Source organism: Erithacus rubecula (genome assembly GCF_903797595.1).
Source record: "Erithacus rubecula genome assembly, chromosome: 15".
NCBI lineage: Eukaryota > Metazoa > Chordata > Aves > Passeriformes > Muscicapidae > Erithacus > Erithacus rubecula.
Window position 1 is genome coordinate 4,887,589 of NC_136667.1, and position 21,966 is coordinate 4,909,554.

The following is a 21,966-nucleotide window of genomic DNA, read 5'->3' on the forward strand; positions in this document are numbered from 1 at the left end:
GTTTGCCAAGGCACTAACATGAAAATGTTGGGATTCTTTGCCTGCAGAAAGAAGCTTGAGGACAGCACACTCTGCAGCAGGCACTGGAACATTCTCCAGGAGGAATTCCAAGTCAGGAGAGTGACCACGGTAATTACACAGAATTTAGGATTCTCCCTGATTTTATGAAGTGTTTATTTTCTCATTAAGTCTCTAAGTAATACTTTAAGTTGAAATGAATGTATTTGACAGAATTCTAAACTTAGGACTCTTTTTTTTTTTTCCTGGAAGAGAGTTCTGGACAGCTTCTTATCAAATGGAAAAAATGAATTAGGGAAGGAAGAACTGATTGAGTTCTTGAGGTAAGAAGAGTTTCAGGTTCTACAGGAACATTATTGATTTTGTAAGGTGGCAGCCTTATCTCTACTTTCACATTTCTTACTCTTTCTTCTCCCTTCACCCACTTAGCTGGAAGTTTTCTCTTGCAGAGAATTGCATAATTGGCTTTGGATAAAGAAAGTAAATTCTGTTTTTAGCCAAGTGCACTTCCTGTGTGGAAAACAGCTGGAATGAGTGACAGCACTCTGGTAGTGCCTTGCTCAGATCCTTTGGTTTTAGTTGGAAATCATGGAACTGGTCAGGTCAGGGAACTGATCTGCTGGAAAAGCAGAAAGGAATCTGTCAGAAACGTGGGGAGGAATTTTAGAAAGCAAAACATGATCAGCAAATGGATCTCATAGATGAGATAAAGAAAGAAGTGATAATCATGCTGCATTCCCTGCATCTGTACAGATGTTTTGGGAGGAAAAGCATTTAACTGGGTTAAATCCAGGTTTATAAATTCAGATGTAGTTTTTTTTTTTATCTGCTGTTCCATGCCCTTTATTAAATAACTTCAGCATTAATATTTCTTCCATGGGAATCAGTTGCTTTCAGTTCTGCTAAGTGAGGTATTAAAGTGACCACTGATGTGTCACTTGGGTTTGTCACCTGCAGTCACTTGCAGGAGTGAAGGCAGTTTAATGTTTGCATGGGAGGAATTTTATGCTCCTGAAGGACTTGCAAGATGTTCATGTTGGTTTTAAGCAGATTCTGCTTAGAAAAAGCTTTAATCTGGTCACCCAGGTGTGTGTTTTTGTCCAGTTGGAGGAGTAAGAATTATTTAGTGGCACTATTCAGATTTCAAAGATATTATGTAAACAGCCTTTTGGTGTATTGTAAATTGTAATTTTGCATTTTAATGCCTATTAATAACTTAAATAGATTATCATCTTTAGGTTCTTCAAAGATGATAATTTCTATTGAGGTAGTTACATAAAAATGTGATAGAATCCCCAAACTTCCAAGAGGTTCTTTGATCTGAGCTGAGATACAGAAGTAAATGATTTCAGTGTGTTGCCAGCCATCAGCTGAGCTGTGGCAGTGATTCTGTGCTGCTCACCCAGACTGAGGGAAGTGTTCCTGCTCCAGCCTCACTGGGATGAGCTCACACTTGCATTTTTCCCTTGAATTTTCCATGAACTACAAAAATGCACATGGTCTGATGCCACGAGACTGCTCAGCTGTGGTAATTACAGTCATTTATTGGTGTGTTTTAGCCCTGGGTTTAAGCAGAACCTGTTCTAACCAGCCTAATTTGACCCAGAGCTCAGCTAAAGTGTTACAGCCCCAACCTCTGGTGTTGTGCAAGGAAAAGTCTTCAGCTGCTGTATCAAAATAATTCCTCCTTGCTCAGAGTTTGCTTAATCTGCTCCAATTTGAAGAAATATTTTGCTTTTGCTGGGTTTTTCTGCTTGGTTTTGAAGTCCTGGTTTAAGAGGTTTGTTAGATGAGAGAGGCCTGTTTGTGCTGCATCCAACACTGGTGATTTGCAGATCAGAGCTGGTGGAAAATCATCCTTTGCCTCCTTAGAGCCTGCAGAAACCTTGGGAGCAAACTGCTGTTTGTTCCACCTGTGAAATGCTGATTTCCCTCCTGTTTTGTTGGATTGGACAGCAGCTGACTGCTGTGAGCTGTCTCATGGTAGGGAGCCTTTCCTGGAAAAGGCTTAGTTGCTGTTGGTTCCCAGAATCTGCATGATTGCCCTCCCTGAGTTTAAAGTAAATAAATTGGTGGAGATGCAGAATGCAAGCATTTGGGGAAGTGCTTTTGGATCATGTGTCTGCCATCCCATAATGCTCCCCAAATTCATGGAGGTATCACCCAGCTCTGGCACTAAAAGAGGCTCAGTTTTGGTGCTTTTCTGGCTTAATCCCAGGAGGTTTCACATGGCATAGGACAAAGCAGAGCAGCCAAACTCAGGGTGCATTTAAATTCCCCACTTTTCCTGGTCCTCACTGGAAAATTCTAAAAAAAAAAGCTTTTATAAAAACTGTAATATTTATTCTTTGCCATGAGCTGGGTGTTCCTGGCTGGAGGGAGGGACTGGGATGAACAAGGTGCTGTGGAATGATGTGTTCCTGTTGCAGAGAACATGTCTGCACATACAACAGCCATTCCTTTGGGTTCCTTCCAGATTTTCAAACAGGATTTTTTCCCCTGGAATCTGGTAAATGGGCAGAACTTTTTTTTTTTTTTTATTTTCAGGGGAAAAAAATCATCATAAAATGGCTTCATTTTTACCTTCCACTTCAAGATAAATTTGTCCCATGGAGAATAGCTGTGCTGAGTTCTTCAGATCCTTCTGAATTTCAGAGCCTTGGGAGTGGGTGCAGCTCCCTGTAGGAACTTGCAGTTCCCAGCTGGAAAATGTTGGCACAGTTGGAGACTCTTTGTTTCATCTGCCCAGCTCTGTGGTTCTTCCAGGTGGGAATTCCAGCTGCCTTTTTGCTGACCAGTTCAGGTCCAAGAGAGAATTCCAGGCACACACAAGGGCTTGTGCTCTGTCTTTTACCTCTGGGTAGAAGGTTTTTGAGATTTCTGGACTGTGTTGTCTGTTACTTCCATTTAGAGAACCATTTGGATATAGAATTCCCATAGTATATGGTTAATGTGTAAATAAATTGGTGTCTTTCAAGGCCTAAAAATCTCAGAATAATATGATTTTAAATTCACAGTTTTAAACTTGGAAAATCATATTTAAAACAAGTCCGTTGTTAGATTGCATTTAATAAAGACTTTTTCATCTGAGCTTTAAATTTTTTACTTTGTGTAGCATTAAGACATTAAAATGGGCACTTTGGCTTATTACAGAAAGTGTCACCTTCCTAACAGGTGGAAAAAAGATAGTTTTGCATTTAATTATTTTTTCTTTTTAAATTTTTTTTAAATTATTTTTGAAGCTGAAATAAGGATGAAGCACTTTAATGGCTCAGTCCTTTGAAGTGTTCAGTTCTCTGAACATTTGTAGAAGCAGGATTTGGATTAAGACAGCAATAGGACCTTTCAGGAACTCCTGGGTTTTGGTTTATGGGACTGCTCACTTAGGAAGCAGCACACAAATGCTCAGGGTTCAACTCTGCTTTTCTGGCAATAAAAGAAAAGCTATAAAAGAACTAAAACAACGAAGGAAAATATTTATCCAAAAGTTATGTCATGTTTGCATTGTAGAAACTGTTATTGCCAACTTCACAGACCTCTTAAATGAATAATTCTGAGGGCAAGGCATGGCCTTAATGTGAGCATAATATTAAATAACAGCTCAAATCAAATGAATGCACTCTGAGCACTGCCTGAATTTTTCTGTCCAGCTCTTCCCAGTGGAGTTTTTTTGGGAAGAGCATCAGGAAGTTGTGCTGTGTGTAAGCCTGGAGGGTGGGCAGTGACCTGTCTGTCCCCTGGAATCCTGAGGGATGGAGTTTCAGATTGGAAAACAATCCTGGAGTGCTGGGGGAGGCTGCAGGGGACAATTGTGTGATGGTTTTCCTGGCAAGCTCCATCAGGAACCTGATCCAGAGGGATGAGGGAGGTGAAAGTTGATCAGATCCCTCAGAGCTCCCTTGGCATTGCTGGCTTGGAGCTGCTGTTTCTGGCTGCTTGCAGGGATTTTGGTGCCTGGGAAATGACAGCTTCAATCCCAATCTTAATCCTCCTCCAAGGAGAATTTTTGGGAGAGATGAACATTAATCCTAAATTAAAAATCCTTCTGTAATTTGGTCAGTGCCAAACACAAACATTTGGGGCAGAGTGTGGAAGCCTTGTCTGGGTCTGTGGAGATGGGGTGGAATTTTGTTGAGGTTTTTTTGTTTTCCTGGGGTCACAGATTTTACCTGGATTAAAGCCACCCCTGGATCAGGCTCTGAATAGTCAAAATACTTGAGCCTGTTTTCTGGATAAATCAGGAATATTTTCAGGCAGGATCTCTCAATATTCAGAATATTTGAGCCCATTTTTTGGGAAAATCATGAACATTTTCAGGCGGGCTCTCACCATACTGAGAATATTTGAGCCCATTTGCTGAGTAAATGATGAGGAATATTTTCAGGCAGGCTTTCTCAATATTCAGAATATCTGAGACCATTTCTTGGGTAGATGATGAGGAATATTTTCAGGCTGTGTTGCCCTCCTGGCTGGAATCCAAACTTCCCACAAGATGCTGCGGCCCAATTCCCTTGGGGGCCATTAGAAATGATTTCCAGGATTTTAATCAAAACATGGATTTAGTGGGGAACAGATGACTTTTGGAGCAAGGGTGGTCCCTCCAGAGCTCAGCTTCTAACTGAGCTTCTGTTAAATCTCTCCTTGCCTTCATCTTGCTCAAAATAAACCCAGTCCACCCTGCAGGTCTCACGTGTGGTCCTGGGGCACAAACTATTTTAGGGTTGGGATGGTACCTTCAACACCTTGTTAATGCAGTTTATTGGAAAAATTTGGGGGGCAGAGAGCAGCTTGGGTCTTATTTCCCTAATTTTTCTTACTGTAGAGTTGTGGGGGCTTATCTTGGGCTTTTAAGAGTCATAATTAAAGTTGGATCTTTCTGACAAGGTTATTCCTTAGCCTGAGGTTGGGGATGGCTCTGTGGTTGTTGTTCTTTTTTAAAGCCTTTGGAGATGAGTGATGGAAAATTGAAGTGACAGAGTAAAATACTCAGAGCTTCAGTTTGCAGGAAATCTGGATTGGAAGGCATGGAAGTAACAAATAATATTCTTTATCAGAGAATATGGGGCTTTCCTCCTGCTCAGAAAAAATATACTGTACTTTTATATGTTATATAATATTTATCATACTAATTAGTAATTCTGTCAGTATAAAAAGGTGTAAGTAAAGATTTAGATGTTTATACAATACTGCTTTTAGTAAAGAGCAATATAAGAGTAGTTTATTTCCTGCAATAAATGAAAATTTAGGATCAGGCTGGCTGGTTGCATAAGGCACTGAACCTGGAAATCAGGAAGTCTCTGCTGAATTTCAGGCTCTCCTTCCTGGACACATTGTTCTTTCTAACTCAGGCATGGTGTATTTTTAAAAAAATAAAGTCTCCATTTAAGTAATAAGCTCTTTGGAATAGGAACTTTCTCATCTTAAATCCAGCATTTACTGTAATGAAAATCCAGCCTTTGGGACAGCTTCTGTCTGGGGTTATAAACTTATTTTTCACTGTTTATGAAATCTATTTGGTTTCTTCTCTGGACAGTGGAATGGAGCTGATCCATGTCTGTCTGCAGTGTTCCTCCCATTTAATCTGTGTGAGATCTTTCTGGAGAGGTATTTTTAATATAATAGGAAAATATTTAAATATGAGACAACAGGAACTTTGAAACTTGCTAAATCCATAAAACTGCAACACATTTTCACTATGGATAATCTCACAATAGATAACATGACTAAAGTATACAATTCCAATGAAAAAAAATATTTTTTTAGTTCATTAAATATTTCTCTTTTTTATATATTACACTTAAGAAGTGCATAACCTTTTTGTTCTTATATATGCTGCAGTAAATACTGACCAATTCATTCTCAGTGCCTAAAGACAAACACATCTGTAAATTGCAGGTTGTAAATTAGTGCTGACTGCTCCAAAAACTTGATAAAACAGGAATGATGTGTTTATCCAGGAAGATTCTTCTGGTTAGAACCTTTCTTCCAGATATTGCTGTGACAGTTGTGAAATTATTTCTCCTGTGTCATTCAAGTGGAAGTGACAGAGCTGAACATTGGAAATGGCTGAAGGATTCAGGCTGGAGAGAAGGAGAGGCCAAAGCTGGAGCCTTGAAAAGCTGGAATCTTACAAAGCTGAGCCTTACAAAGCTGAGCCTTACAAAGCTGGAACCTTGCAGAGCTCAACATTTTCACTGTGGCAGGAAGTGAGCTCAGCTGTGGATGGGAATTGTTTGCTGGAAGGGCAGTCCTGGAGATTTTCTGTTTTTCTTAGAAGCCTTTGTAGGGTGAGAGTGTCTCTGGAAAATGTTGCTGCTTTTTGACCATGAGATTGTTGAATTAGTCCACAATTAATCCACTTTTACAATATGGATTTGGTTTATTTTGTTTAAAATATGTTTTGTTGTGAAAAATTAGTGTATTGCAGCTTTTTAGATGTTGAATAATCTCTGAAAACAAAAGCTCAAGATATTTAACTTGGAAATGTATTACCCACTAGCACTTCTTCCAGCTTCAGGTTTGTTGCTGAGATGATTAATGCCAATTATTTTTTTTTTTTTGTGGCTCTGTGGGCTGAATTCATCCCTCAGCTCAGCCCAGGTTTGGGAATGACCTTTAGCTGGTGTGTCATAGAAACCACTGCAAAAAAATGAATCAGGCCAGAAGTGCCCTTGCAAAATGTAACCTTTCTAAAATTTAATCTGTTTAATTCCAGACTGAGTCAAAAATCTCCAGGACAGGGTGACAAAGCTCCAGAGACACCTCTACAAGTTCTGCTATTGATTCATATTTAATGAGTCACTAAACTTCAGTTTATTCCTATAAATTACCAAATTTGCTTGATCTTTAGTGCTTCCAGATGGGATTTTTCTTGCTTATTTTTAGTCTAGAATTTAAGATTTAGTGTATTAGCTCATCTTTAATGTCAGTGCAGCTTGTGAATTCCCAGGACTGTACTTTTTTCCTTTTTTTTTTTTTTTCCCTGACCACTTGAATAGTTCCTGGGGATGATAAATCCCTCACTGCCAAGAACAGACCATGGCAAGAGCAGTTTTGAGCTGCTCTTCCTGAGATTTGCTGCAATAAAGTGACTTTAGGGACCAAGCAGCTCTTTGATGCCCTGTCCCTATGGGTGGGTCCATGAACAACCCCCCCAAAGCTGGGTTTGCCTCTCCAAGCTGACTTGGTTTGGGGTAAATCCAAGGCTTTAGAGGAAGCCTGGAATCACTGACAGAGTTTTAGGGATGTTGTGAAACTTGGGAGTGTTGGAGGAGAGGCTGGGCATGGCCTGGACCCCCTGGCCCTGATTCCAGGGCTCATTCCCAGCCTGGACAGGAGGAAGGGGGGGAATCCTGCCCTGCTCAGGTGAGACCCCACCTGCAGAGCCTGGAATCCCAGCACAGGGAGGACCTGGAGCTGCTGGAGAGAGTCCAGAGGATGCCCCAGAGCTGCTCCAAGGGCTCGTCTGGAGCCAGGCTGAGGGTGCTCACCTGGAGAAGAAAAGGCTCCAGGGCAACCCCAGAGCCCCTTCCAGTGCCCAGAGGGGCTCCAGGAGAGCTGGAGAGGGATTTGGGACAAGGGATGGAGGGACAGGACACAGGGGATGGCTCCCACTGCCAGAGGGCAGGGATGGGTGGGATGTTGGGAAGGAATCCTGGCTGTGACTGTGGTAAAACCCTGGCACAGGGTGCCAGAGAAGCTGTGGCTGCCCCTGGACCCCTGGAAGAGTCCAAGGCCAGTTTGGAGCAACCTGGGATAGGGGAAGGTGTCCCTGGATGGGCTTTAAGGTCCCTTTCACCCAAAGCATGCTGGCATTCCATGGTGCTGAGTGTGGGTGCAGCTGGGATCCTGGAATCTCCTCTGTGCCCCTGTGCTGATTTTCTCCACCTTTCCCTGGGGAGCAGGACTGGATTCCCTGCTCCAGCCCAGCTGTGGGAGGCTCTTGGGAAATGGCTTTTCAAGATAAAGCACTGTCTTTGTTTTGTTCTGCAGGAAATTGTGCTGAGTATGTAATAACTTTTCAGGAATTCTCTTCTTATTTACCCAAATACCACCTACTTCCTCCAGTGGAATTGAGACTTTGGGGAGGTGAATTCATGGATATATTTCCCTGGAAAAGTTTTACCTGTTCAAGTGAAGAGTCCCACATTCATTGACTGTGTTCCCTTGGAGGGCTGAGTGGTTTTGATGCTCTTATCAATGTTTTCAAGGAATGAAGCAGTGCTCAAACCCCAAAATAATTGGTTTTTTTCCAATTTATTAGGATATCTCTTTGTCCTCAGTGTTCTGCCACTTGCAGCCATCCCAGCCCAGCTGCACAAGGAAATGTCAATATTCTGAGTCTGGTGAAACTACCCCAAAACTTTTTTAGATGGTTTTGTTTCTGTCAATACTTCTGTTTCTCTGACCATATGGCCATTTCTACAAAACTGGCTATTTTTGGCTATTCTATCATTAACAGTTCAAAAACCAATCATTTCCTAATACTCCAAATATTAAATTCTTCCTCAGAAAAATGAAGTTTCATCACTAAGCAAGCAGAAAGTGGAGGTATCATTATAAATTAAATTCTCAGTGTAATTAAGCAGGAGAAGAAGAGTTCTAAAAACCATGGGGATGTTGGGGCTCTGCTCTACAATTTGTCCTAAAGAGAGAATTAAATTCAGCCAAGGCAGGGGATGAGAAGAGAAACTCTGAACCTTTATTTAAAGCTGCAGAGAATAAGCACAGAAACTCTGAATCTTTATTTAAAGCTGCAGAGAATAAGCACAGAAACTCTGAATCTTTATTTAAAGCTGCAGGTGCCTTTGGTCCCCCTGTTTCACAACACATTTTTCTGCAGCTGCTTATTTGGGGTAGTTGAACTTCAATGCAGATGGAGTTGCCTTTTGGTAAAGGGGTTTCCCCTTTATTTTAAGTACTAATTTCTGTTTTTTTTGAGACTCAAGAAATTCATATGCATGTATAAAATAAAGAATTTTCATTTTGCCTGTGTACAATGAATTCCTGTTATGGCTCTTAAGGTTTAGATCCAACCTCAAAAAATGGGAGAGGTGTAGAGGAAGAAACTTTTGCCTGATTTTTACTGTTCCAGGCAGAGGTTTTTAAGTGGAATAGTTAAAATTTGCATCCTTGGCAGAGGCAATTCCAAACCTGACAAAAAGGAGATTATTTTATTCAGGAAATAAATACCATGCTAAGGCAGTTCAGTGTATTTATTAAGTGTATTTAGGCCAAACCTGATGCAAATTTGATCTTTGAGGTCCTTTCCAGCCCTTGCACCTTGCAGTGATGTTTGGCTTCTTAAAATTGTTACTGGAGCAGCCCTGGAAAAGAATTTTCTTGTGAAAGGAGCTGGGTTTTGGGAAGTCTTGAGGAGTTTGTTTTGCTGCATTTTGTGTGATTGTATCTCTGATTTTGAGATGCTTTTGCAAAGGAGGAATGGGGGTTTTATCAGTGGATTCCACCAGCTCCTTTGCTTTGTCTCAATAACACAGAAAAAACTTTTGTAATCTCAGCTTTCTTTACATTTTTTTGCACAAAACCAGTGAAACCCAGAAGAAATTATATTAATTATATGATATTTCTCCTGCTGTTGCTAATCTGCTGGAAATGCAGTCCCACAGGTGCTGAATTAATCAGTTTTTATCTTTTTTCTTCCCCAAATATTTCCCTTTCTGTGCTGCTTGTGGAGAACTGAAGGAGGATTTGACACTTTCAAGCAGCCTGACTTGGTTCATGCACAGATTTAGGGGGATGGTTTGTGGTTTGCTTTTTATTTTTAAGGAATTGGACTCTCCTAACCACATTTTGCCTTCTGGTTTATGGGAGGTAATGGGAAAGGAGAAGGAAGTGTCAGCATTTCCTGTATCCTGTTATCTTGTGCTTTTTATGGATGTTGGATTAACTATACACTGAAAATTCCCTACCATTGGGAGCTTGCAGCTTGACTTGCTCTAATTACTATAATTAATTTGTATCATGTGTATTTTGACTTGCTCTAATTACAGATTATTCCCTGGAAGCTCTGCAGCACTTTCCCATTCATATTTCCCCATGGTTCTCAGTCAAAAATTTTGGGGCAAATCAGGATTTTGTGTTGTCTTAAGCTTTGTTTCCACCCTGGCAGATTTTATATTGGAGAAATTGCACATTTGGGGAGATTTTTGATCATCATTAAAATGTAAATGTGGTGTGTGCATTATTTAGCCTAAAGCTTGGGGTCTGGAGTGGAAGCAGTTTAAGAATTTGAAGTGCAAATTTAGGAATAAATTGCTGTATAAATGTAAATTCCTCCACTGTGTAATTGCTTCACTGAGGTACCAATTCCAACACTCGTGGCTGAATATTCCTGATAATTAAAGGGGAGAATTTTGAGAAAAAGACATTTCTTGCTGCCATGAAAGGAGTTAAAAATCAGAATAACATTGGGATGTCTGGGAATATTCTGAGTTGGCAGAGCTGAGTTTGTCAAACAAACAGAGGATGATTTAAGGAAGGGAGACCCAGATCTGACCTCACCCCTGTTTTTTCTGGTTTGTTTTTTATTCTTTGGAGCAGGTGGAGGTGAGCAGGTGTCCATGAGTGATCCCAAGAAATGATGGCTGAGCAGCCGCCCCCCCTGGAAGCCACACCCCTGCTGAATGAAGTGCCACTTCTACCTCACATGGTCAATGGGGACAGCATCCAGCAGGCAAGTGAGCCCTGAACTGGCAGCACTGGGAACACTGGGATGGTGCCTCTACAAAAACCAAACAGCTCTGCCACTGATCTGCAGAGCTGGGGAAGGATCTGCTTGTGAGCATTGATGTCAGGAGTTAAACAGAAATGGAGATAAGAAAAAAAACAACTATTCAGCTCCCAGCCAGTGGACAGGTGTGCAAAAAAATGGCTTTAAAATGGAGCTGCAAACTCCAAACATCAAAGGAAAAATGAGGGGGTTAATAAAGGTTTTGAAATTCCTGTGAAGTAATGAATAAAGATTGGCAAGGGATTGCAGAGGAAATCTATTCCAGGAAAATGAAAGGAAAGACCTTGGCTTCCTGGTTTTAAGTGTCTTCATTAATAATTACAGTGCACTGGTGAAACCTGAGTGTGTTTAGGTGAAACTTTAGAGCTTTATTGGACACAACCCTTCAGAAGTCCCTGGCAGGATTAGAAACACAGGTAAAAGTGGCAGCAGAACAGTTTTGAAGCCCAAGTATGTGTGAATTGTCAGTAAATGTAAATTCAGTGTTTGGCAGAAACCTCTGAGAGCTTTGTACTACAAATACTGGGAGCTCTTCCCATCCTTTGAGGTCTGGTAATCCATAAATGCTGAAAGTTTAGATGAGATCTCCTTTAATTTGTCATTGTTGCAGATAAGAAGGAGAAACTTGTGTTGTTTCAGTTGTATACTTGGAAAAATGAGCATTAGTAAAGAAAAGAGTTCCTTTCTGCCTCAGACCCTGGAGGTGGAAGCACAATGAGTGTGTCTGGAAATGAGCAAAGTCTCCAAGATATTTCTGAAGTTCTGGCAGTAGAAGGTGAAATTTCAGCCCTGTGCAGCTGGCAGGTGGCTCTGGTGGTTCTGGTTTCATGAGGAAAAGAGATCAAGTAAATTTAATTGGCCCCTGTCCCCAGAGCTCTGTGTGTGGGACATGCAGCTGACACTCACTGACATTTTTAGGACCTAGAGGAGACTTTGCAATCAGGTGAGATTAAAAAAAAGAAAAATAATAAGAGTTATTTTGAAGAGCTAATTTGAAGTTTAAATAGAATATTTTTTAATGCAGAGGATTTTTAATTATTTCACTGCCAGTGCTGTGGAGGACAGGGATAATTATTAATTATTGTAGAATGATCTGTTTCCAGAAATCACGCCTGTGTGTTTGACCAATTCCAGTTAATCCATTAATTCCATTTCACTTAAAGCAAAAACTGGAAGTTCTCTGGAAGGGTTTGTGGATCCAAAGTTTGTGAATAAGGGGTAAAAGCAGATCTGTGGCTGACCCCCAGCCCTGAGGGGTGCTCAGGCTCTGCACTCCCCTTGTCTCACTTGGCTCAGATCCTCCCCTCAGCCACACTCCAGCTTCCTGGAAATTTTCCTTGTTGGAAGGTGCCTGGGACTGCATTTGCTTCATTAATTCCAGTGAGTCACTGCTCTGAGACATGGCCTGTGCATTCCTGGGATTCCAGGCTCCAAGTGCTGCAGCCCTGCCATTGCAGCACTCACTGGGATCCTTCTCTCAGCTTTCCTGAGCTCATTCTGAGTCCTGAACTTCATGGAAGCCTCTTCTGAAAATGTGCCACCCTCAGAGGCTCTGAATCTCTCAAACAATCCCTTGCTTGCCTCTGAGTTTTGCCCTCAAAGATGAACCTTTTCCTGAGGTCACTCCCTGCCTGTGGAATCCTGGATCCACAGCAAATCTTTTTCCTGTTCCTTCTGCTCTGGAAAATCCCCAGCCCATTATTGTCAGTTTTCTTTAAACAATTAACACCACTTCTCTCCTTTTAGCCCAAGAAATTTATTAACTCTGAAGTCATGCATTTGCTTGCATTCTGAAGTGACAAATCTGCATAAAATTCATTATTAATGCAAATTATGCCACGTTTAAAGGCATTCTCTGCCATCTCTCCCTCTCCTGGAACCATAACAAATATTATTGAGTGTCTGAATGGCCTTTTCAGGGATTTTGGTGCCTCATTTATATCCAGAAACAACTCATCCACCCAAAGTAAAATTCTCCTGTACAAGGAGCATCAATTCTCCCCTACAAAGGAGGTTATGAAAAATAAAATCAAAGATTGATACACCAATATGCAGTAGCTGCAAGAACAGCATTAAAGTAGCATTTATCATTTATCTTTGGAGTCTGCAGTGATGAGAACAGTGAAACTGGTGCCTGGGGAGCTCCAGCACTGAAAATGTGACAGCACAAAAAAATTAATTCATTAATAGCATGTGTAGCTCATTTTACCAGGAATTAAATGAGCAGGTGATTTCTTCAGGTCCCATCTACCTGCTACAAATGTCACTCCCATGAATAGTACAAAAATATTTTATAAAAATTGAATGGAAGAAAATTACACTGATTTTCACAGCTGCTTTGACAAATACATTTTATTTCAATTCTTCCATCAGCACCAGCTGTCACCAGGGTGGAATTCTAATTGTGTACCTGCAGTTCTTACCTGGCCATTCCCTTTTTATTAAAGGATTAGCTGTGGAATATCACAGATGTTACAATAAAGTGCAGCTGCCAGAATTGCCCTGGGCTGGGGCAGGATGAGGGGGTGGTTTGGGATCCCAGCAGTGCCTGGGAGTGATCCTGGCCCAGCTCCAGCTGGATTTGGGAGCAGGAGGAGGTGACCATGCCCAAAGGGACCTGCAGGGGGTCCCTGGGGCTTGGGTTCCTTCCACAGGGAAAACACACCTGGAGCTGCAGGGCAGAGGTGGTGGGAAGAGCCTGGAATGCAATGTGAATCTCAGGTCATGATTGCCTCAGTAAAAGCAGCAGAAGAAGTGTGAAACTTGAAATTAAAAGATTATTTCATGGATATCAGGTGAGGCACTTCTAGGAGTAACCAGAGAAAAAAATACAAGGATTATATGTCAAAGTAGGAAGAAATATTTTCATTCTACCCATCACTACCGTTTTCCTTTTTTACTCCAAGGCTGCCAAAGCTCTGTTGTTGTTTGTCTCTAAAGAGGAGTTTACTCCCAGTGGATTTCTAAAATTTAAAAAGCCCCCAACCCCTTGTTTGTGTTTTGTTTCCTGCAGGTGATTCTTGTCCAGGTAAACCCAGGTGAAACATTTACAATTACAACTGAAGATGGACACATTCAGTGCATTCAAGGTAAAGGCAAACTCAAGTCTTGAATCCAAATATTTTGGTCCTAGGGTTATCCCACTGGGGTTTTTTTGGTTTTTTGGTTTTGTTTTTTTTTTCTGTGTTGTCAGATGGGTTTCCTGCACTGGAATAAATCAGATTTTTCAGTTTGTGTCCAAGCACAAATGAGGCAGCACTGGGCAGCTGCCAGGATTCCCTGCATCCTGCAAGTTTTCATTTCCAAAAGTTGGGTTTGCAGTGATCCTTGACTGTCTTCCCAGGATCTGAACACATGAATTCTATGGCATTTAATCCACAATAATTTAAAGAACTTTACTGGGCACTGGGTCCTCCCAGTGCTGTGAGCTGGGGGAATCATTGCTCCACTCTGTGCCTGCAAATTCCTTTTTACCTTCTGGGTAAGTGACAGAAAATCCGAGTCAGGGCAAAATATCTCCTGTAAAGTCAAGTTGAATTTATCAGTATTTCCATTTTTGGAGTATTTGTCACCATTTTACATGATATGATATAAAAAGTGTCCATTCTGCTTTCATCAAATTCCCTACAGGAATACTTCCCTTGAGCTTAACATAAAAAATAATTTTTTCCCAGTTCCTACATCATCTTTACCCCAATATGAGCATTTGCCTTCATTACTACAAACTTCAGCTGTCACAAATCAAGAGCTAAAATTATTTATACAGATTTTGTGCAATTAAAAAGACACTGTTGTTCAGAGCATAGTGATTGGGATAAAGCCAATAATCAAACAGAGAATGGGATGCAATTCCTGATATTTCAGACTCCAGGGTGAGTTGCCACCTTTGAAAAAAGGTGTTTCCAGGTGGGAAAAGCCTTGGTTGTTAAAAAGTGTCCCCTTGTCCTCTGCAGGTCCAGCCCATGTCCCCATGATGTCACCAAATGGTTCCATGCCACCCATTTTTGTGCCTCCTGGTTACGTGTCTCAGGTAATTTATTTCTCCTTCTCTTGCAGTGTGGTTTTGGGGGAAATTCTAATAATGTTTTTATTATTTATTGGTGATTTGAGCTGTGAAAAAAGCTATTTTTCATTGAACTTACAAACTGTTTACTTTATTGTGGGCTCTGTCCCCTCTGTTATTGAGCAATGCTTGATCCAGTTTCCAGGATTTTTTTAATCCTGCTCCCAGCAGTTCAAGATACTTTTAGTAACAAGGACAGCTCTGAATTGACTGTCTGAGCTCCATGAACAGGATCCACATGTTTATTTTTCATCAGTCCTGTTGGCAGGGTGAAGCTGGGTCATGTGAACAGCTCCAACTGGCTGCAGGTTTTCCATTTTTATAAAAAAATACATCAGAATTTTCAGTGCCCCTTTCTTTACCAGCTCTGATCTCCTGAAGTTCCAGCTGGAGCAGAGTGTGCAGAGTGTGCTGGTGATGCAAACTCTGATTCCAGTGATGTGTTTGGGAAATGAGCAGGGCTCTGGGCTCTCCCAGCTTTGCTTTTCCACTCCCATGGATTTTCCACTCCTGGGTGTTGTTCAGGTCAGACCTTTGTGTTTGTTACCAGAGATACTCCCAGTTCCCAGGTTGATTTATTTCTAAATTAATACATTTTAAAAGGAAATAATTAAAACCAAATGTGGAAACAGAACTCATATTGTAGTAATGTTGAAAATCAGGAGTGTTCTGAGAAGGTTTGAAGCCTGTAACTGAGTTCTTGGTTTCTCCAGGCAGTTTCTTTTTGCACACAGCTGCATTTTGGGCTTCTGCTGTTCTTCAGCTCTGCAGACCTTGAGGAAAGATTTCCCCAGACAATTTCTGATGCCTGTGAAATGAATCCCTTGGTGCAAACAGTGGGCAAAGCCCTGGCAGCACTGAGCTGCTCAGCCTGAAAACCACATTTATTTGTTCTGTTTGCTGTCACCTGAAACCAGCAGGGTTGGGTTGTTTTCCCTGGGTTGTTGTGACAGGGATTGACAAGTTGGAAAGCAGCTTTAAATCAGAGCTTGGCTTACCTGGGCTGTTCTTGTCAGATGAGGTGATAACTTTGTGTTCCCAGTGTCTGGAGGAGCCCAGGGCTGGTTCTCTTGGATTCTGCCAAAGTGGAGTGAAATAATTCAGGAGTGAGCAGGTTGTGGACTCCCATCTTTGGAAGTGTTGCAGGACAGGCTGGATATAGGGCTTGGATATAGCAGCCTGTTCTGTGGAAGTTTTCCCTGGGATGAAATGAAGTTTAATGTCTTTTCTTACCTAAACCATCCTGGGATTCTGTGACTGTTCACTTTGGTGTGCCTGCCTCAAACTCTGCTTTATCCCAGCAGTACCTGCCTGCTTCCCAAGCCTTGCCTGTCAGCTGCAGGGTGTGACCCAGAGCAGAGCAATCCCTTGCTAAAAGCACAACATTTTAGGGGATTGTCTCAGCTCTCACAGTGGCTTTCTCCCATTTCCCAACAGGTGGTGGAAGAAAACGGAGTTCGCAGAGTGGTGGTGGTGCCCCACTCGGGGGAATTCCATCCTTCCATGCATCCCCCTCCCCCTCCCCCTCCCCCCCACGTGCCCCATTACATGCACCACCCCCATGCCCTGCTCCCACCCCCTCCTCACCCCGTGTTCCCCGCCGTGCCTGCCACAGGAGAGCTCCCACCCCAGTTCATGCACCAGCACCCACCACCACACGTGTTCCAGGAGCAAGGTGAGAGCCCCAGTGTCCCCCTCCATGCTGCCATTACCATCATTATTGCCTCTTTTCTTTATTACAGTTAGTATTAAAGCTCCAGAGATGGATTTTCCTGTTTGGACTTGATTGTTTATTAAATCTTCAGTTCTTCTACCTAGCAAGCTAAAAGTGAGGAATTATATCTAGCTAGTTACAAGGCTAACTATTCAATTAAGAATTAACATCTACATTATTTCCACTTTTGATCTAATAACTAAATATTTGTGATGAGATTTTTTTGTCTAATCAAGAATTATTACTTGAAATTATGAAGAAGATACAAGAAGGAAGAAGAGACAATGCTTAAGAACCTCTATCTTGTCCTATACTTATATTTTAAAAACACCAAATTTCAAACCCTTCACCATGTGATATTACACACTTCTATTCAACTACACACCAGTGATTTTAACTTCATCACTCAAATTTGGAATCCTTCTCCAAGTCCTCAAGTTAAAAGCAGTGTTCTCCTTAGGGTCAGTGTCAGAAAGCACAGAAAATTCAAAACTTTGAGTCCCAACACTCCAGGGCTCCTGTTACTAACTTAGACCCCCACTGTGGGTCAGGTACTCACTAATGTTGTGCATCCTCTGAATTTTTTGTTTGAATTTTGTATTTTCAAGGAGTGATGCACGTTTGTACCTGACAAATGTTGTATTTTTCCTGCATCCCTGCTTTTGCAGCTGTAAATCCCATAATTGTGACTCCTAAAAGTCCTTTCCCTAAAACTCTGCTCATTGAGTTTTGTCACAGCCTTGGTGTGAAGTTTATTGAAAATCAACAATTAATTTTTTTTTTGGTCCAAATATGACTGAAAAGTGCACAAAAACAACCCAGAAAATGTCAAAATGTCATTATTGATAATGAAGGGTGAAGGCAGACCCACTCTAAAAACTGAATGAAGCAATAAATCAGTGAGGGACTAGGGTTCTGTTGAATTAAACCAAGCTCTAATCCTTACTTTATATAATAATTTTATATAATCAAGACTTAAAAGAAAATTAGACTTAGTAAGACTATTCTTCATCTCTCAGACTTAAATTGGTAATGATGTATTTTGACTCACTCTAGGGTAAAACAGCATTCAGGCTGTGTTGGAAAAGTTCAGTTTGAATCCTAAATTTGATTAATTTTTTGCAAATGTATCTGTTGCAAGGAAGAAAGGCAGCTGTAAAGCAGGATCTGGAGCAGCTGACAGCAGAAAGGCCAAAAAAATTCAGTTTACAAAGACCCCAAACTCCAAAATCCCTGCACAAAGCACAGGGAAGTTCCAGGGGCTTGGATTTAGTGATTTTTTCCAGCTTGTAGATTCAGATATCAAATGAATAAATCAGAATAATGAAATCATTTCTCCTTTCTTTGCAGAACCTCGTTCCCATGGAAGGACAAACTTCATCCAGAGGGATGAGAGGAGTCTCAAAATGCCAGAACACCTCAAGAAGAGACTAAAGGACAGACCAGCCAGTGGTCACACCAACAATAAACTGAGCAGCCCTCCCTCCTCACCACATAAAGTCCTTAATTCTTCCAATGCCACAATTCCCAATGGGAATGGAAAGGGCCAGCAAGGGGCAGTTGGAGCACTAAAGCAGAAGCAGATAGGAAAAACAAAGGGCAGTCCAGAGGCAGAGATGGCAGGTAGGACAGGGGAAATCTCAATTATTTTGTTATTTTCTATAAATTCATTGCAAAGCAGGTTCTGAAAAAGCTGAATTTATAAATTTGTTTGGTTGTTCAGGATTAGAGCAAACCTGAAATCCATTATGGTGAGATATTTTTTTTTTTTTTCTCTAGGAATCATTGGAATATCAAGTTTTTTTATTTGATATTTATCAAATAAGGTCTTCAGGAAGATTTAATCTTAAACCTTTTTACTTCCCTGCTATTTCTGACCCAGGACTGATCAATAGTCAGGGTCACTTCTGTTGTCACTGTTTGTGGTACTTTTTGGTTAACCAGGAATCACTTAAATCTTTAAGAAATATTAAAATGTGAGGAGTTGCAGAGGCTGCTGTTTAATTAGTTGTAATTTCAGCTTTGCTACTAAAAACCCTGTGCAGTGTCATTGTCTTTGCTTTGTGACAGTGTCAAGCTTCTTCCAAACTGGGAATGTTTTGCCATAGAAATTCCAGGAAAACACATAAGGCAGAGATAAGATCTTATTGTCATTTTTTTTAACACCTCTCATTTTTGGAGGACTGTTTTTGTGTTGTCAAAGAAAACCTATTTCTGCTCCATTAGGAAAAGATCCCCTTTGTGCAGGATGTACTAAAAGGGTTTTTGTGCCACTGTTGGTTTTGGATAGTTGGTGTTCCTGCCCCTCACACAGCCAAAACAAACAGGGGAAATGAACTTTGCACAATAAGAACCATTGTTCAAGTCCTAATGAGGCCAACTCCATCTCGTGGTGGCCTTTTGGTAACAGCCTGGGTTGCTCTCAGGCTTTGGGATAATCTGGTTTGTGTTTAAATTGCAGAATCTGACACAGAATCCAGGAAATGTGATACTCACTTGAGCATTGGCAAGCCAGTTGTAAGTATTAGCCTAAAATTCCATTATTTTCTGGGCCTGTGCTTCCTATAAAATAACTTGTGTTTTGTCAATCCCTTTTTCTTTGTTCTTAATGGTTTAATTTTTTTAATAGAGAAGATAAATACAAGTTTAGTTGGCAGAGTTGATAGCTGGGAAAGGGCAGCCATGCTGGAAATTCACTGTTTCTCAGTTTGCCAGCCTGTAATCCCAGAATATTCCACTGTTGCAGTTTTCCAGTGTATGTGAGGGCTTTACCCTACAAACCAGGGACCTGCTAAACTCTTGGAAGTTTGTCCACTCTTGGAACCATCCTTTGCTCAGCAGAGAGGATTTAGGAGTGTTGAGAATAAAATTTACACAAATAGATCCTCTTTTGATGTTATATTGAAAAACTGGAGCAAATATTTGAGTATTTAGAGACTTATTTAGGAAGGTGGAGTCTGGTGAGGGTAATTAAAATGTCTGTGTTTGATCTTGAGCAAGTTTAATGAGCTCTTCTCTGCATTATCCACACAGCAAACAGGGGTTGTGTTCCTTTGCACCAGCTTTTGAGGGGTTTTTTGGTACTTTAGAACTTTTCCCCTGCTGCTTCTGATATCTGTACTTAGTTCTACCACAGGGCTCTGGTGCCTTGGGCAGAGAGAATTTGGAGTGTGGGAATTAAACAGCAAAAAAAAAAAAAAAAAAAATCAGACAAGAGATTTTGAGTTTTACAAACAGAGGCTGTGCTGTCCTTAGGATCAGTGGTGGAATATTATGTGAGGGAGCTGTCAGAAAATGAGGTGTCTGTGCCTAAATCTGTTCTGGGGTCCTGCCCAAGACTCCCCAGCTGAACATTTGCTCCAAATGAGTGATGGAAAGGTTGATGCAGGAATTTTCCCTTCCTGCCCCAGCGTGGTGTTGGTTTGGTGTTGGAAGGGAAAGCCTTTAGAGAAATCATTGCAATCCAAAGAATGCCTCTAGATTGCCACTCCAAAGGGAAAGAATTCCTCCAGTGAGGAGCTTCCTAGGCCAATTAGCGACGCCATGTTATTGACTAATTAACCTTTTCTTGCAGAAAGCAAACTTACTTGCATTATTTATGCTTTTAATAGGTTTCTGATATACAAGCAAGATCAGCCGTTCTGTCCTGGAATCTCCCAGTTAGTTCACAGAATGGAGAGAGCCATAGTCATAGTCCAGCAGCATTTACATTTGAAGTAGCAATATCCAACAGTGGTAAAAATGGAAAATTTAAATCTGTCTATGTGTAAGTTTAGTTTCTTCCTTTAAGCACAATGTTTAAACCATTAACCAATCAGCAATCTCTCTATCAGGAGCTGTTTGTTGACTTGCAGACCTTCCTACTTCACATGAAATAAATTTTAAGTAATGTCACTAAAGAGTTGTACATGGACAGTGGGAAACTTAAATGTGCCACTTCGTGGTTTTGCTTTTCAATGAGCTTTGAGCCCTGAGGTTTAAGGAAGAGCTGTAACTCTGCTTTCTGTTTGTTTTTGCCTTTTCACAGTGGGGAAGAATTAACAATTACACTTCCTGATCTCAGACCAGCCACTGATTATCATGCCAGGTATGCTGCTGGGAAGGAAATAATCTTTTGGGGGATGTGGGAATTCCAGGATTACTGTGGCTTCATGGAAAGGGGGTGACACAGACAATTAAGGAATACTCTGAAAAAACACCATGCTGTGGACAGTGGGTTTGCTATCTAAATTCCCATTTATCTTCTAACTTCATTAAAATGCCACCTCATTTTCTTCCCTACCATCTCCTCATATTTCTCAATTACAAACTTTAAATTATTCTCTGCTGGTATTTTTTTTTTTTAGAACAACACTTTGTAGATTGTTGTGGGTTGAAGTCACTGGTCAGTGAAATAATTTAGCTTTGAAATTGGATCTGAAATTCTGCCTTGCCAACTTGGTTTCCAGAAATATTTGTCTGACCTGCAGCAGGGCAAGCAGGGAAGTGGGAATGGGCTGGAATGGGAAGTGGGATGGGATGATCAGGAGTAAATGATCCTGACTGGAGGTGTTGGGCTGGCCAGGGAGAGAGCAGCTGGTGAGACAAACCAGGGAAACTCTGGGAAGAGCCACACTCAGTGCTGGGGCATGGAGCAGATGAGATCAAAGATTCCCTGGAGCAAACTCCTGCTCTGAAGCCATGGAAGAGTTCAGAGTGTGGGAAATGCTGGGCACAGCTCCATCTTCACAGTGGGTTGTGTTTTCCACAGAAGGAGGCAGGACTCCTGAAAACATGAAACAATTCCTGTGAAAATGGTGATTTTATGATTTAGCCTCTTCAGTGCCCATACTCCTGCACAAGTGTTGGCTGTATTTGGATTTTAAGGCTCATTTCCAGCCAGATTCCCTGTAACCATTTGGGAACACCTGCCATAGATTTTATCCCCTATCTCACAGGTATTTCAGCACTAAAACATCTCCACTGTGACAGAGAGTAATGGCAGAATAAATGAAGTGTGAGAAGTGGGAGTTTGGGTGTGACCCCCACCCTGCAGCCACTGCTTGGATTAAATCCCTGAAGCTGCCAGCTCTTCCCTTGAATTTCCAGGGGCCAGTGCAACAGCCACATCATTAATTACCCTTTGTTTAGAGTTACAGCAACCAGCAGTTCCATCAAAGAAACCATTTCAGAACTGGTGAGCTTCACTACAGAGAGCTGTGAGCCAGACTGTCCAGCTGCCCCAAAACTGATTAACAGAACCAAAAACAGCCTGAGCTTGCAGTGGAAGGTAAGAGCCAAACCTGGGGCAGAGCTCTCTGCTGGATTCCTGTGCAGTTATTTAAATTAGCTTGTCAAGAATTCAGTGAGTGCTCTAGGTGTTGCCTTTTAAGTTGCTCAGTGAAGACTGATAATGAAATAATGATTTCCTTTCTCTTTTTT

At 41.3% G+C, this 21,966-nt stretch overlaps 1 protein-coding gene across 1 annotated transcript in view; it reads left to right on the forward strand.

The window, feature by feature from the left end:
* The window catches only part of LOC306808548 (fibronectin type-III domain-containing protein 3a-like), a 39,084-nt gene that overhangs the window by 4,539 nt on the left and 12,579 nt on the right, over window positions 1-21,966 (forward strand). Inside the window, exons 2-11 of the mRNA XM_079319216.1 lie at window positions 48-129; window positions 10,579-10,711; window positions 13,782-13,857; window positions 14,722-14,798; window positions 16,269-16,506; window positions 17,896-18,168; window positions 19,007-19,062; window positions 20,157-20,311; window positions 20,573-20,632; window positions 21,676-21,814. Coding sequence (XP_079175342.1) covers window positions 10,616-10,711; window positions 13,782-13,857; window positions 14,722-14,798; window positions 16,269-16,506; window positions 17,896-18,168; window positions 19,007-19,062; window positions 20,157-20,311; window positions 20,573-20,632; window positions 21,676-21,814 — 1,170 coding nt within the window. The 5' untranslated portion in view covers window positions 48-129; window positions 10,579-10,615. The remainder of the gene's footprint in view (window positions 1-47; window positions 130-10,578; window positions 10,712-13,781; window positions 13,858-14,721; window positions 14,799-16,268; window positions 16,507-17,895; window positions 18,169-19,006; window positions 19,063-20,156; window positions 20,312-20,572; window positions 20,633-21,675; window positions 21,815-21,966) is intronic.